Source organism: Calidris pugnax, unplaced genomic scaffold, assembly GCF_001431845.1.
Source record: "Calidris pugnax isolate Ruff unplaced genomic scaffold, ASM143184v1 scaffold27, whole genome shotgun sequence".
NCBI lineage: Eukaryota > Metazoa > Chordata > Aves > Charadriiformes > Scolopacidae > Calidris > Calidris pugnax.
In genome coordinates, this window is record NW_015090893.1 from 983,165 (window position 1) to 999,360 (window position 16,196).

At 42.0% G+C, this 16,196-nt stretch overlaps 1 protein-coding gene across 1 annotated transcript; it reads right to left on the bottom strand.

The window, feature by feature from the left end:
- Positions 1-1,776: 1,776 nt before the first annotated feature.
- On the bottom strand, positions 1,777-16,086 carry LOC106891549 (Kv channel-interacting protein 1). The gene is made up of 7 exons (XM_014948183.1): positions 16,082-16,086; positions 15,795-15,864; positions 12,818-12,888; positions 10,432-10,539; positions 8,732-8,836; positions 8,103-8,165; positions 1,777-5,811 (listed from the first exon to the last, which is right to left on the bottom strand). Exons 3-7 carry the CDS (start codon positions 12,878-12,880, stop codon positions 5,764-5,766), a joined length of 387 nt encoding a protein of 128 aa, XP_014803669.1. The 5' UTR covers positions 12,881-12,888; positions 15,795-15,864; positions 16,082-16,086; the 3' UTR covers positions 1,777-5,763.
- Between the last annotated feature and the right edge of the window lie 110 nt (positions 16,087-16,196).

Consider the following 16,196-nt stretch of genomic DNA (forward strand, 5'->3'; position numbering starts at 1 on the left):
GTGGTTCCAGACAGACTCTGGCTAAAGAGACAATTCAGGACAGAAAGCAGCAAGTTAACAATCTGCCCTCTTTCCAGCAGGAGTGCTGAGCTCCACTGAGGCTTGGAACTCTCAGAACTGATCCCAGATATTTGACTTTAGAGATGATGATAATCCGGGATTTCTTCCCTTAATGAATTTTTTTAAATTAAGTGGAGGTTGCAGATAGATACAGATAGATACCTGTTATCCCACAGTGCTCCCAGTCCCATCTCGCTGTAGTGGGATACAAGCCTCGCTTTCCCCAGAACGCTGTATGATTTCTCCATCTTTCTCTGTCTGAGATGCATCTTCTAGCCCCAAATGCAAGAGAAGTGGGTAGGTGATAACTCCTACTTGTGTGGAGCAGATCATCTTTATGTGCCAACATGTTCAGGTCTCTTCTGTTTCCAGCTTTGCTAGACCTGTGTGGATAAACAAAAATTACACAACTAATCTCACAGTAAGAAAAAGCTATTATTGCATTAAAAAGTAACCTTTTTTCACGTGTTGAGTTGCAACAACGTGCCTCAGTTTCACCCTGCCATGCTCTGGAGAACATTCCCAGAGATGCTGTGGGGACAGCTCTCACTGCCAGTGCATCCCTGCCCTCTTCCCCACCGTCTCCTCAAACCACCAGACACAACGGCAGTAGGATGGGATGCTCAGCCTGCGGTGCTGATGGGCTAAGAATAAAATCAGAGGTGTCCAATGTCTCACAGCAGTAACTAAGACTTTGGACAACCAATCTGAGCAAACCTGATGCTGAAAAATGAATAAAAAGCATACGCACGTGCCCGTCAGCCAGAGTCTGCTTGGCGCAGCAGGAGCTGGGCGCACTTTGGAGCTAGTGAGGGGCGCTGAGCACGCAGCTTCAACACCTCTTCCTTCTAGGGACAGCAAGAAGTCAGGTCTGGTGTTTTCCACAGGAAACTGGTGTCTCTTCTGAGCAGGCTGGTGCCCGGGTGGCAGAGGTGGCTGTCCCCAGGCTGCTCACTCCCTGTCTGTGCAGCCAAGAGACGGCCGGGGGGAGAGGGCTCGGCTGGGCCACGCGACCTGGTCAGGCACCGGAGTGAGACCAACACCACGTTTCACACAGACATCTTTATTTTCACATTTCTGCATGAACGCAAGAGAATGTTCTTTTTCCTGGGATGTGCTGGTAGACATACTATACCCTACAGAATAGAGTTTAGCAATTCTTTTTATATATATATATATATATGTACAGACATATATATAGTCTTGCAAATTTTCTTCTGCATTTTTCCATGTGTCAGGATGGATGTCTATAACAAATTAGAGATAAAGGGACACAGAGAGGTTTTATTTTTCTTATCTCTAAAATAAAATGCCTTTTTTTTTTTTTTTACTTACTTGCCTGTTCCCCTAGTTATACTTAAGCAAAAATGCTGAAGAGAAACCACATGCCTACAAGCCTTCAATCTTTACTACTCTGAGATATTATCAGTGATGCAGGTAGAACATTTTTAAACTCTTATTTACACAAGGGCTGGGCTATCAGTTAGGCGTATGTCACTGCACCAAATCTAAGAGCACCCCTGAATCAGTGATGCAAATAAATCATTAGCATGTAAATGTTACACTCACAGCACAGTTCAGCAGTTTAACAGCCTCTATGCAGATAGATATGTGTTTGTAAGAGTCCTGCTTTTAAAAGTTTCCCTGTAAATTTTTAACCTGACAGTGTCCCTTAAGAAAAAAAAGTACATACTGGCTTAAGGAAGGACACCTTCCTACAGATATTGTCTTTTTATTATTAAAACCAACATTTTTAAAACCATTCAACAAAATTTCATACAAATTACCATTGGAGAATAGCATTTGTGAAGCTATGCATTGCTGCTCCATTAACATGGCTTTAGTTATCACAATTTATATTATTTGCACATCTCCTCAGGTCTTTCATGGCACTTCCACGAAGAAGGCAAAAAGGTTGTTACACTGCTGCTACCACCTTATCAGAGGTCTCACATGGACACAAAGATGCTTGTTCTCAACACGTGCCACAGTCAGGCAATGCCACAGTTCTGCCCACAATGCTCGAGCCTTGGGATATCCGTACTCAGGATTAGAGCTTGACTCGTGATTACTCACAATATTGCAATGCATTCAAAGGAACAGAAAAACAAACATCAACAGTAACAGGCACATTATTATTTTTTTTTGCATTATCATTAATCACATTCCTATTTTTCAACAGATGGTTGCCTAAAATGCATGTTAGAAAGACTTTTTTTTTTTTTTTTTAGAAAAGGCTGGCATGAAAAGTGCAGACTAATGTTTGTAACTAACGAAACAGTCAGACTAATGATTCAGACGTTACTTAAACATTCACAACTTTGAGAAAATGTGCACAGCTGATAGCACTGACAGATAGTCTAACTGTAACTTAGAAGCCAGCTTAGTAACTACCTTCCACATACTGGCAGTAGGCTTTATGATGGGATGAGATTAGAATAGCGTACTATGTTTTATTTAGAAAGCTGCAGCAGTAAGTATTTGCCATAAATATTGCAAGCCCCATTTATGAGCGATGGGAGGCTTTGCAGGTTTACAAAGTAACATTCACGGAAAACATAAAAAAAACCAAACCCAAAGACATTTCCATGCAGAGTACGATTCTCTCACAGTCACTGGAGCTCTGTCATCTGTTGGCTGGAGCACACACGTCATACACACGTATGGTACTCACAGAAAACCCACAGGCCACCTATGCACTGATATGTACCAGTCTCTGGCTGGTGTCAGTGGGATCAGAGGCAAACACAGGATAATAAATGCTTTTGCAAAGGCAATGACTCTGCCACAAACCATTTTCGACTAGAGCTCTGTGAAAATACAACTGCTGGGTGTCACTTCACCACCCCTCCTGTCTCAGCTACACTGGACCTGGAGTGGAGCAGAGAGGTAGTGACCCAGGGCTGAACACCAGGTATGCACAGGTGGGGTCTGGACTCCTGCAGGACTGCAATCATCATTATGCCTGAAGAGCAGAGTCAGGACCAGGCATTCAGCATCTCCCTCTCTGCCTAAACCACCCCCATCAGCACTGGGAGCTGAAAACTGAGGCTGTGGAGATGCTGGAACTGCAGGGTCACTGATGGGAGCCTGGTTTCAGCAATGCACTTCAGCACGTATGGAGAGGAACACCCAAACCTTTGAAGTACGTTGCCAAACTGGGGTCACACTCAACAGAAAGCAGTTGTAGCCCCTATGAGTCGGGCACCCCCGTTCCCCCCTTACAGAACTTCTGCTACTAGAGACACAGAAAACATTGCTGAGGGCAAATTCATCACAGTAACTCCAGATATTAATCTAGCTTCAGGGACTATGGTGCCACACAACTAATAACGTTTCCTTTTGAAAAGGGCACATTCAAAATGTTTCAGGCTGTATGTGCCATCTCATGAGCATGTTTGGAGCAACACTGTTAGAGGAGAAAGGCACTGTGCTAGCCCAATGCAAAGGACTAGATGATCTCTAGAGGTCCCTTCCAACTCTGACAATTCCGTGATTTGCGTGTTTTCCATTATCTTGCCCACTTTTCCCTCAGCTGAAGTTAACTGCTTAGACTGATAATAAATGCTCTTTTGGTGTAGGGAAAAAAGCAGGTTATTCAGTACAATAAATTCGGTTATTTGCTAAAGCGATTGCAAGAAGAATCAAGAAGGAAGAGTGTAAACATGGTGCCTTATTTCAGCTACAACTGATGTATTTATCAAGTGCCTATTGAATAAAAACTAAATAGACCATACCGGACAACTGGAGGACAAAGCTACTCCCACAGCATCTCATCACTTCTGCAAGTCACAGCACGTTACTGGAGCTGCTGTGCTCTGTGCCATTGCCAGGAAGGAATTAATTAACAGCATTTGTATGAAAGGCAATGAATAGGATAGACTAGGGTGTCATTCACATGAAGGTGTAACTTCACTCACTTGGATGGCACTTTTGATGACCTGTGAGCAACTGAAAGGAATGAAGTAAAGACTACATAGAAGTGTATGGAGGAGGACAGTAAAAGGGGATAATGTCCCATCTTGGGAAATTAGCATAGCATTTCACTAGTGCTGATTAGATCTACTTCTATAGTCAGGAATACTTCCATAGATTAAATTTTTATAAAATATAGGGCTACAGAAATGAGGCATTCTATATATTTTGTATTATAAAAAGCTTCCACTTACATAATTTTTAAAATATATCTTCACTGCTAACAGTATATTTGCAATATAGTATCTGGTATAATAAAAATATATGCTTACTGGCCGGGAGCGATGTAGCACTACGGCAGGGACTCTCCTTTCTGTGTGGTCTGAGCAGCTGGAGAAGTTGGCTGTTCCCTTCTTCCCTGGGTTTCTCAGCCATCAGCTGCCTGGAGACCGCAACGGCACTCTGCTGTGCTAACTTTCTTAAGAGTCCTCTGCAAAGCAAGCTCTGACACGTTCCTCAGCTGAAAAAATAATCTACTGGGCAAAACCCAACCTTGGTGTAAATTCACTACACGATTCTTTCTGCTTTACTAATTAAAAAACCCCAATCCCCAAACCAATGCTCTATTTGGCATTAGTAAGGAAATGGGACTTTTACAAGTCATGCAACTGCCTTGTAGGAAAGAAGAATTTGCTGTATAAAATGTCAAATTACCCAAAGGGACATACGGGTCTGGCAGTTAATGTACAGGGCACTTTGTGGGTGCCAAGATCTGCATGTGGAAACACAGTGGCACCATCTGGGCCCTCTTCTGCACTAAGGAAAACTGGAAAGCTTAAATAAATCCATAAAGTGGGTAACACCTTACTGTAACTTCCAATGCAAAAATACAAATGTTTGAATGCTGAATCTAGGAAGCGTGTGCCAAACTACACCTAAAGGCCCAGAGCACATGCCCGTGGTGCTGCTGAGACACACACTGGAGAATCACTTGGTGTCCCACCATGTGCTGGGACTGTGGAATGTGGCTGGGACTGGAGCAGGTATTCATCTTCTTGTACCAGCCCTTTACAAACCTGCCCTTGCAAGAACTTACCATCATTGAACAGGATTTGTTCTGTAGTGTGAAATTTGTATGTGCAACACATGTTTTGCTCCTTCCTGGCTCTAATCCTCTAGTTAACGTGTTCAGGAAAAACTCCAGCAAACTCAGCGTGGTGGCACCAGTGCATGTGAGAGGAAAAGCAGGATCTCTGCAGAAATGGGGATACTGGCTACGCAGGCTGTCTCCTTAGTGTCCTGGGTACATTTACTGTTCATTTTTTAGCAGACCGCCCTGTAGATGTGACTTTTGTCAAAGCAGATTAACGGCAAGGCATTCATAAAACATTTTGCCGAATGGTAGTATAGACTGAGCTTTTCACTGAACAATAGATGGCTGAGTAAGCTATCGACAGGTGCTATCATATGTAATCAAGCTCGCTAGATTAAAAGCAGGATTTGTGCCTAGCAAACAATGCTGTATATTACTCATTGAACTTCGAGCAGCAGTCCTCTCTTGTCGAGTTTTATTAAAATATTCACATGCTTCCAAAACGAAACAAAGGTCCACCGGTGTCTCTTGGGGAGAAGAGGTGGGATCGGTTGCATTCGGTCGCCATTTGGTTGGAGATGTCATACAAAATCCTCACACACTGAACATGGCTGAATTGTAAAAAGCTTTCACCCAGAAAGGAGGTCTTTGTTACACAGAAAGTCTCTGACTCCTCCAGCGCCCCCCAGACACGGTTACATCACGTTCTCAAAGAGCTGTAAGGATCGCATGATGTTGTCGTCCTGAAAGCAAGGAGAAGACATTTTCATAAAACCAGCACTGCCAAGCACAACTGGTAATTTTGCATGGCCCAGGAGGGGCTCTGCAGCTGCTCCTGCAGGCAACAGCCTAGATTTTGTAACGCTTTTCATCCTCCATGAGCTGGATTCGACTCAGCGATCAGATCCCGATCCAGCAACGCAGTAGTCTCTTACTTGGGCACCTTAGATGGTTTGAGGCATGCAACCACAGGAGCTTCTCATGAGCTTGACATTCAGCCTGGGCTGTGCTTTAACGAAGAAAATCGGACACCAGCATTGACCCTCAGGCTTCAGCGTCCAACTGCATTTCATTGAGCCTGAATATGCAAATACTCATGAAAAGTCCAAATGAAATTGCAGGTTTTGAACTGATAAGCAAGCTGCCCTGAAGGACCACTTCACTCCAGAAATACAGCCAACTGAAACCCAAAATACACGCAATCTCAGCCTCTCTGAGGTTCCTAAATCCAAATAAGAAAGTTGGAGACCCACAAGGGAAATCCCAGACTGTTTCTCATGAAGTCTTGAAATTGTACTTCAAGGTAATAACCAGAGTAATATTCAAAAACATAATGGTTATTTTTTTCCCTCTAGAAATTGAGTTATTCCAAAAATTAGAATAACTGTTTGCCTGTGACATGAAAATAATGTTCCTCATTAAGAAACTAAGAGATCTATTGAATCTCATTCCTCTACTTGATTTTGAGACTGCATCCCTCCATCTCGCTTTTCACACAATTTGGTGGGTAGTAGTACAAGGTACCACCTTACACGGGAAACCAATCATCCTCTCCAGAGCAATGCTAGGAGTTCACTTCCTATGTGCCACACCCTCAGAAATGGCAGAAGCAAGCACTAGAGCACACTTTGATTTCTTTCCCATAAAGAAAAAAAAGCAAATCCAAACCAAAACCACGTCTTAGTGTTACAGGGTTCACTCCCATCTGCCAGGACACCACACATGGCAGTATATGGGACTGCACAGCTCCAGGAGCAAGAATGTCAAAGAAAGGAACCAAACCCAACCTGGGGCAGAGAATTAAACACACTCCAACAGGCAGAAGTAAAGCTGCTTCAATACTGAGACCACTAATGACAGACATGCATCCAGCCTGAAGGCAAATTACCGATGTGAACACACAACACAAATAATCCAATTCAAGAGGAGACCAAAAATAAGGACCAAAAATAATAAAACAATCAGGACGGACGAATAATAAAGTAACTGAAAAAAAAAAATCATCTTGTATTCTGCATCTGCTAACAAGGATTTTGCTGCCTGAAGTCCCTGACTTAAAAGTAACCTGCGTATTGCCAGAGCCAGACTTAATGCAGGAACAGAGGGGAAGCCAGCCCAGCCCCCCGCAGTGAGCACCTTCCCATTGCTCAGCTACAGAAGAGCCCTCTGACTTTTCCAGGGAAAATACAATACACCGGAGGGCTCGTATGCAATTATTTGCACTACTGTAAATTTTCTAAAATGCACAGGCCATTATTGTACTGATTAAATATTAGAAATACCTGAACAAACATTCACAGAGTCGATTACAGTCTAAGACAACAGACACTTGGCAATTGCATGTTAATGCAGATGTCTTTGTGCCAGCGCTAAAAATATTTACTGTGCCAATATTTACTGCAGCCAACCTAACGTATGGAATTGCAAGAAGGACCTTATTTCCAAAAAAGAAAAAAAACCAATCATTGCTATGACGACAGCATTTCTTTTTAATGTTTGACCATGAAAACACCAACTGGTTTTGTAAGCCTGTGCTGTAAGTCCAAGGTTTTGAGAGACCTTCAGCTCTAGATAGTTCAACCAACATGGTATCTCCTAAGGAGTAATCTAATAAGGAGTAGCACACAGAGACAGTATCAGTGTCTTAAAAAATAACCACACAAAAAAACACCACAAAAACCAACAGCAACAACAAAAAAAACCACTGAAGAAGATTAAGGACATTATGACCTTTCTCTAAAATTATCTGCTGGTCTACAGAATCAGGCACTACAGTTCACTCAGGAAAATTAAAGCACTGGCCACCAACACTGGAAATGAAGTGGTCCTCTTCCATGATTTGCCTGACTCTACTTCCCTATTCAGTCACAGACTTCTTGGAGCACCACCAGAAACTCAGTCTCAAAGCTGGCTTTTTCACAGGGCAAAGGAAACCTGGGATCCTGAGCAGCATCTTGTTTCAAATGGAGTTTGTCCAGAGGGAAAGCAATGGCATGAGTTAGACCTTTCATTACGGTTATAATTTTGTCCTTACCTCCTGACACGATTCAATAAACTCATCTAAAGTTACAACACCATCTTTGTTTTTGTCCATTTTCTGCAAAATAAAATAAAAAAACTCCCATTTATTTCCATAGGTAACACTGCAGTGATAGTATAATATGTTATTTGTTGCCACCTGAATAAAGCCAGGGGACTTCACAAGCTTAGACTACAGACTCACTGTCACTGGACAAATTTGCCAACTGCCAAACAAGTAAACAATTTACTTGTTTACTCTAGTATTTGGAGCACTTTTGAGGTCATCTCCAACTATTCTTTGACATACACATCATCCTCCGCCCTCATTAGGTCATTTATTCATTCACTGCCTCACCAACCAGCACCCATATTCCTGTCTGTCTCTAAGGTTGGTTGAGAGAAGCAGCACAGAAGGGCTGCAACACATGCAGAGGCTTCAGACTTGCTGGATGTGGCACACCCCAATACCAAGAATCAGGCTGAGGGACAAATGGGATACCTTGGAGTCAGGAAATCAACAGACACCGTAACGTTAGGCTGAATGGCTGCCAGGGTTTATTTTAGAATGTATAGTGGGGCATAGGATTGAACCTATCAGTGCATAGCTCACGTGTTAAGAAAAACACATCAAAAATCACCTACCTGGAAGAATACTTCTACATGTTGCCTTGGAGCATCTTCCTTGAGCACTGGATACGTGTACTTTCCCATCATATCATAAATTGCCTTTACAATATCCATCATTTCCTGCAGCAGTGGCATGCCAGCACAAACACAAAAGGGAAATTAAGAGAAATGGGAGCACAATTCTTTCTTTTGCTACCCTTTTCTTTAGCCTCCTCCTCCCGTTACGAAACAGAACAGAGAATGCCCACACATGTGCACAAAGACACACATGTATCATAGACAGGTTTGTCTATAAAACACAAGTGCTTCATTCTGATGGTGCCATGACCTTTCCACAGCACCACGGGAGGTGCCAGCAGTGCTCACCTCCCTCCTCTGCCCAGGCTGCACTGCAGGACTCACACTGACACAGCAGCTGCTGGGGACAGTGCTGGGCTGCAAGTGGCATGCTCAGTCCTGAGTATTGTGGCCCAGACCTTCATGACAGAGCCTCCTCCAAGGCCAGGGACCTTCACAGCAGTCACTGAGAACCCAGCCCTTCCCCACACCTTGCACAAACTGCCACACATCTGGTAGCAGCAATTGCAAACCCTCCAGGTACACACAATAGTTTTGAGAAGATAGACCAAGATGTATGTATCTCTACTTTGAGGGTGGCAGAGCACTGGAAGAGACTGCCCAGAGAGGTGGTGGAGTCTTCTCCACAGACATTCTAGACCATGACCCGCCTGGACCCGTTCCTGTGCAACCTGCTCTGGGTGGACCTGCTTTGGCAGGGGGGTTGGACTGGATGATCTCCAGAGGTCCCTTCCAACCCCATATGATTCTGTGATTCTGTATTAGCAAAATATTCAGGTTATTGTGCTCAAAACCCAAGGCTTCCCACAAAGGGAACAAAGCGAACCCAAATAAGAAGATAAAACCATATGATAATGCAGGATTAGGGAGTGGTGCCGGGGGCTTGCAGTGCTTCAGACAGCCCAGAGAGGTGGTGAAGTCTCCTTCTCTTCCACAGACATTCTAGACCATGACCCGCCTGGACCCGTTCCTGTGCAACTGTAGAACGTGACCCGCCTGGACACAATGGCACAGGTTCCTGTGCAACCTGCTCTGGGTGAACCTGCTTTGGCAGGGGTTGGACTAGATGATCTCCAGAGGTCCCTTCCAACCCCATATGATTCTGTGATTCTGTATTAGCAAAATATTCAGGTTATTGTGCTCAAAACCCAAGGCTTCCCAGGTAAAATATTTGGGTTATTGTGCTCAAAACCCAAGGCTTCCCACAAAGGGAACAAAGGGAACCCAAATAAGAAGATAAAACCATATGATAATGCAGGATTAGGGAGTGGTGCTGGGGGCTTGCAGTGCTTCAGGTGAACCCACACCATACCTCCCAGTGCAGCCTGAAACCCCTCACGACTCAGTCACTGAGTAGCTATTGTCACCATCACCCTCCCCTTTGCAAAGGTTATGTTGCTCATAGCTGTAAACTAGGGCTTGCTCCTGGGTAAGGCAATCCATTAAAGGCAGTATAATAGAGAAAATATGTCTACAAACCTATGCAATGTAAGATCGCTGTGCAATTTACACAGATAAATGCTCAAGTCCAGTCTCATTTGCATTTAATTAGCTACATGTAAAATTAACTATGCTCTGCAACAGAAACCAGTTGGCTCTCTTTAGCAATCAGCCCCACTTGTTGGAACCAGCCTTACCTCCTTGTTTATATAGCCATCCTTATTTATGTCGTACAGATTAAACGTCCACCTTAGCTTCTCATGAACAGTTCCCCGCAACAGAATGGACAATGCCATCACAAAATCCTGGGTCAAGGCAGAGAGAGAAATGTGAATTTTCATCACATCCTTTTCTAAGTCATCTTCTTTATATAATGCCAGTCAAAAGACTTACCATTTTAGAACAACACATGTGGCTATCACCCTCTTTTGATTCCCTTTTCCAAAAACACATACTCTCTGATGGAGCTTAATGGACATAATATCTGCTAGGATGATCTGAGTACTGTCACACTAATAATGTGTATGAGATAACCAGAAAAATCAGAATTCTCTGATGGAGCTCAATGGACATAACATCTGCTAAGATGATCTGAGTACTGTCACACTAATAAATGTGTATGAGATAACCAGAAAAATCAGAAAAGTCCTCAAGTACTCAACTGCAACCACTGCAAAGGCCAAGCTTGTGATATAAAGCCAAGCTTAGCCAGGTTGGAAGGGCAGAAAGACCTAAGGGGTGCTGCAGCCTTAAACTCTCCTAGTCCTGGGGTGAGGGGTGTGAAAACACCGTGACAGTAAGAGCAGATCCAGTCCAAGACAGGCAGACCAAGGTCCTAAAGTTGATAGGACATTGGCTGCTCTGGCTCCTTGGTTCTCGCAACACAGTATGCTCAAGGCCAGAAGATGGGACACCTTCCTGGCTACCCATCCAACTTTGTCATGTTCCAAACACTAAATACCACATGACTGTAAGCATAGCAAAATACATGCCTGGTTTTTCAGAGCACTGCCATGTGCTCCAGTGGCCTTTCCTCTGCTAAAAATGGTCTCCTGCAAGGAGGAGTCACTCAGATTGCCACCACCTGGTTAAACACAGCTTCTTACCCACACATCTTGAGTGCTATCAAAGGAGGAGGAAAATCCAGCCTTTTTTCTGTGCCCACTTTGAGAGAGATGGAGACATCCCAAATTCCTCTATCACGGGGAGCCTCAGGTTTTAGGTTCTGGCAAAATCTGTCAGACTTGACCAGATGCAATTCCCACCACTAATTACTCGGTCTGGGACACAACATTTTAATTGTATTTTTTGTTTACAGTAAAGTTATTACATCTAATACTTTGAATTATAGTTTATACCGCACAACGACTCAGGCACTGTAAGCAGCATCTCTACAAATACTTTGAATTATTGTTTATACCGCACGACTCAGGCACTGTAAGCAGCATCTCTACAGGGATTTATTAGCACAGACAGAGCTTCAAGCTAACAGAGCTATGGAGTTCTGGATACCTCATTTAAGGTACTTAGCCCTTCCTATGTTATCTCCATTAGTTATGCATGGGGCAGTGCAGCACTTCTTAGAAACCTCTGCACCTTCTTCCCAAGGCTCAGAGGAATTTGAATTTGCTGAACAATACAAAAAAGGGGACAAAATGCTTATGTTTGACAACCACTAAAGAGACAGGTTTGCCAAGAAGGAAAGCTCAGCACTTTTTTCTTTTTTAATACTTATCTAAGCATTTTCCATGTCTCAGTCTGTTTAGGTTTCCGGAAGCCTCTTACTACCAAGTAGTTGCCACACACAAAGCTCCTGCTACAGCCATCACCACAGAGACACACATATACATATTGCAACATCCCCATTTTACATTTGATAAATGAACTAATTTCTCAGTCTTACCTGGAAATTACCAGAGTTCTTGGCCATTTGACAGAAAAGACAAGACTGGTTATGATATCTAGTTTTATGATCACAGTAAACTGTCTTTAAAACTATGAAGTTCATCCTCCACAGGTCTATGCCTTCACATATCCCTTTGCTGCACTCCTACTGCTATGTGTGTGAGCTTGAAGGATGGCTATTTGTAGCCACAGCAACAGGCCTTTTAGTTAAAGGGTGGATTTGGTTTCCCTAGGAACGAAGTACCTGAGATGCTTCTTAAATATATCAAATAAGCTTAAAAAAACCACATTCCAGGAACATACAAATGTAACCCAGCAATGCACAATGTCTGCAGAAGACACACAATGTACTGGCTTTTCTTTGACATGCAAATTTTCTGTACAAATCACTGGTCTCTTTTCATAATGGACTGTCTTCAACCTCCCCTCTCTGCTACATAAATCCCTGCACTTTCTCCCTATGGTACTAACACAATCTATACATTTAGTGAAAAGAAACATGCAAATCCATCTGCATAAACTAAAGTGAACCAGATTTTAAACTATCAACTGATTTTAGACTGAAATTTCTAACCCATCACCCAACAAGACCTATTAGTTTACAATGAAGAGTGGACAGAGAAGCTTAAAAACACAAAGCTGAGGAAGAGCCAACAAAGAAAGATGCAAAACAATTACCTCAAACTTCACTGAGCCATTTTGTGCAGTGTCAAATGCATTAAAGAGATAATGTGCGTACATGCTGGCATCTGAAAAACACAAAGGACACCAATTGGTACAACAGTTGATGATATACTAATGGCTCTAAGCAACATTTGTGACCTTATTTTCCTTCTGTAAAAACCCAACCTCTAGTGCTGCTAGATATTCTATAACCTAGTAAATGTTAATATGGACCTGGATACTCCCCCTGCCCTCCCGTAAAACAGCCCTCAAATGTAAAAGCTTTTATAACAGTAGAAACAATCTGGATTATGGGGTTGCACTTGAAAGAATGAGGAAAAAAAAAAAATAAAAATTCCCAAGAGCCTCTCTGGGGCAAACGGAGTATTAGTTCTGGTGGGAAATGTGACAAAAGCACCCGAGAGTGATTGCAGCACGTCTGCTTCCTTCCTCTACCTTTCTCCTCTGTGTGAGATGCAGCAATGATTCCCAGGGACTGTTTGACTTCAGAAGGATCTAGTTGCAATAACATGAGTTTGCTCTTTAACAGTCATGGGCCAAACTCATACTTCCATCCTCTTGAATCTTAAACTGCTGGTTTTAGAAAACTCTTTTTTTATTGAACAGTTTCTCTGGCTGTATGAAGGATTGCTGTTAACTAGGAAAAACAGTCATAGTATACAGAAAAAAATATCAAATAGATGTATGACCTTATGACCTTCACTGGCCTGTTCTCTGCTCTGGAGACAATTCACACTGCTCTCTGCACTACCAGAGCTCACCTTTTCAAGATGGAAACAACTGACATTAAATTCACTTAATTATTTCACTCCTGTTCCAGCAGCCATTCATTTTTTTGTCTTTTCCATTCTTTGCCCCTAGCACACAGCACTAGTCTAGCCTGAGTGGTTGGATTCAGGTGAAGCCCTGTGCTGTGTCAGGTGGAAAGACACAGCATCTTTTTACTCTGATTTCTGTGAAATGATTAAATATTTTCCCATTATTTAAATCCAGGAAAGTGTTAACAGCATGCAGAAAAATTGTCACCCATAAGGACTGAATACACTAGAATTCAGGAAAAAAAAAAATAATCGGCTACTACATTTTTAAGAGAAGGATTATGAAATAAAATAGCTCCAGAAGAAAACCATAGATTTATTTGTGTGACACTCCTACAAAAAAACTCCTATTAAGCTAAACTAAACAATAAACTAAAAATATTAAACTAGAGGTCTTATTTCAATAGTGAATGATGTACATAGATCACTAGCATCATTTGACGGTCAGCATAAAACGAAGACCTGTAAAGGAGAGGAGCCCAACGTAACAAATATCACAAGCCTGGGATGACACTGCACAAAGTTTTTATAATTCAGAGATACTTTACTGCATCTGGAATGCACAAGTTTATTTGTATGGAGAGCCATAAAAGTGCAAAAATCTCTACGGAATCTGAAATCTCACAATTTATGACGCTAAGGTTATACAAACAGTCTGGAAACTAAGTGAAAGAAAACAGTGTAAGATATGGAATCACATCTGCTGTTAAACTGATTTATTATTAAGTACGGTTGTACTACCAGCATCATTAACCAAGGGAGAATCACATTGCAAGAGAATGAGACAAAAAAAAAAGAAAAAAAAAGAAAAAGCAAATCTTTGTCCATCTCAGTAGAGGGGGGAAAAAAGTTATCTATCCATGGAAAATGAAGGTTCTGTACCCAATTGTTTTTCACATATGTGAAGGAAGGAGTCACCCGAGCTGCGTTGCATCAGTGAGTTAATGCAGTTACTTGAGGTAACTGGAGTTCCTTGGACTTACTGGAACTTAGGTTGAAAACACACAACACATCCAGAAATACATTAGGATTAAAAATAATGAATTTTTTGCATATTTGTTAAAAAATTTAATTAAACGATTGGGAAGATGTTCCTGCTTATTGCAGGGGGGTTGGACTAGATGACCTTTAAGGGGGCCATTGCAACCCTAATTGTCCTATGATTTTATGACTTTTATAACAGAAACAAAAGCAACAGCAATAGGAAATCATCAAGTGCATACTGAAACGTAATGTCAACTGTTTATAGGTGAACATCTTTGAGGTCACATGCATTGTAAAACGTAAGCATAACATGTTTCATCTTGATTTTACTTGGGAAACCACCTGTTAATGACCTTCTTAAAGGAAATGCACGTGCACACATGGACTCTCACAGAAACTTCAGTTATCATTCCAGAGCGACAGTATTCTGCAACTACTACAAAGTGGAATATATTCAGAAAGCTTCAAGAACTGCATCATTGACCAAAAAGCAATTTAAACCCATGACTCATTTATTTTAATTTGAGAACAGTTTCCCCACAGAACATATCGGGTTTGAAGAACTTACAGATCCCTGATGTTTTTAAAAGAACATACATTATTTGAAATTTTTTATACAATACTCTATATATTCCAAAACATTAAGTGACTGTGTCTTAATTAGTCACACAAACAACAAAAATTATCATTTCAGGTAGCACACATCAACTAAGAGCTGCTTTAAGGCTTTTAGGGAGGTTTTGACTAATTTGCAGGCCAAAATGAGGTGTGGGGCTCTTCTGTGCTAGCTGTGACAAGCACAGCAGCCTGACAGCAGGGAAGTGACACACACGGAGGGGAAGTGATTTACTTTCTGCCATCCAGAGAGTCAGTACAGAAAAAAGCATCAATCCCCAGTTTCCACCTCAGACTAGTTCACTGTTTACTGGAGAATAAAGAGCTGACAACCAGGGACAATACTTAACGTGGGTTTGTCTATATTCCTGCGAAATGACTGTTCAAAGGACCTAACAATTTTATTACCTTCCTGTCTGTGCTTCTGATCCTGCAAAGCTTAAGCTCATTTCACATTTCTTACATTATCTGTAGCAGTTTTGCAGCCAGCTGGCAGTAATGAATGCTAAGGCATGCTTCAATAAACCCCACAGACGCAAAGTAATGCCGCTTACCTCCATGAGGAAAAAACTGTGCATAGATCTGTTTGAATGTTTCTTCATTAACAACCCCACTAGGACACTCCTGTTGGAAAATCAAAAAAGAAAAATCAAGGAAAAAACCCCAGCTCTATAAATGTTCATTTGGAAAACTCTACAAGCCCAAAGAGAGCAATTAAACAAATCAAATTCCTGTTCTCACAGTGCTCTGGATGCACAGGCTGCGCAGCTGAAGACATTAAAATAATTCAGACTGCAATTTCATCTTAAGTATCTCATAGACTTGGTTCACCATTATTAACATTTTTAACAGCGTTTTCAGCAGTGTCTAATCCCTGTTTTATCGGATGACCCAGAAAGGGAGTTCATGCCTTTTGTCATCCAAAGCTCTCATCCAATAATTACAAATAATGGTAC

Coding starts and splice junctions, on each gene's coding strand:
- LOC106891549 (XM_014948183.1), bottom strand. CDS start 12,880: ATGTACGCACATTATCTCTTTAATGCATTTGACACTGCACAAAATGGC. Junction 8,166..8,731: donor ATGTAGAAGTATTCTTCCAG/GTAGGTGATTTT, acceptor TTTATTTTGCAG/AAAATGGACAAAAACAAAGA. Junction 5,812..8,102: donor TTATTGAATCGTGTCAGGAG/GTAAGGACAAAA, acceptor CCTTGCTTTCAG/GACGACAACATCATGCGATC.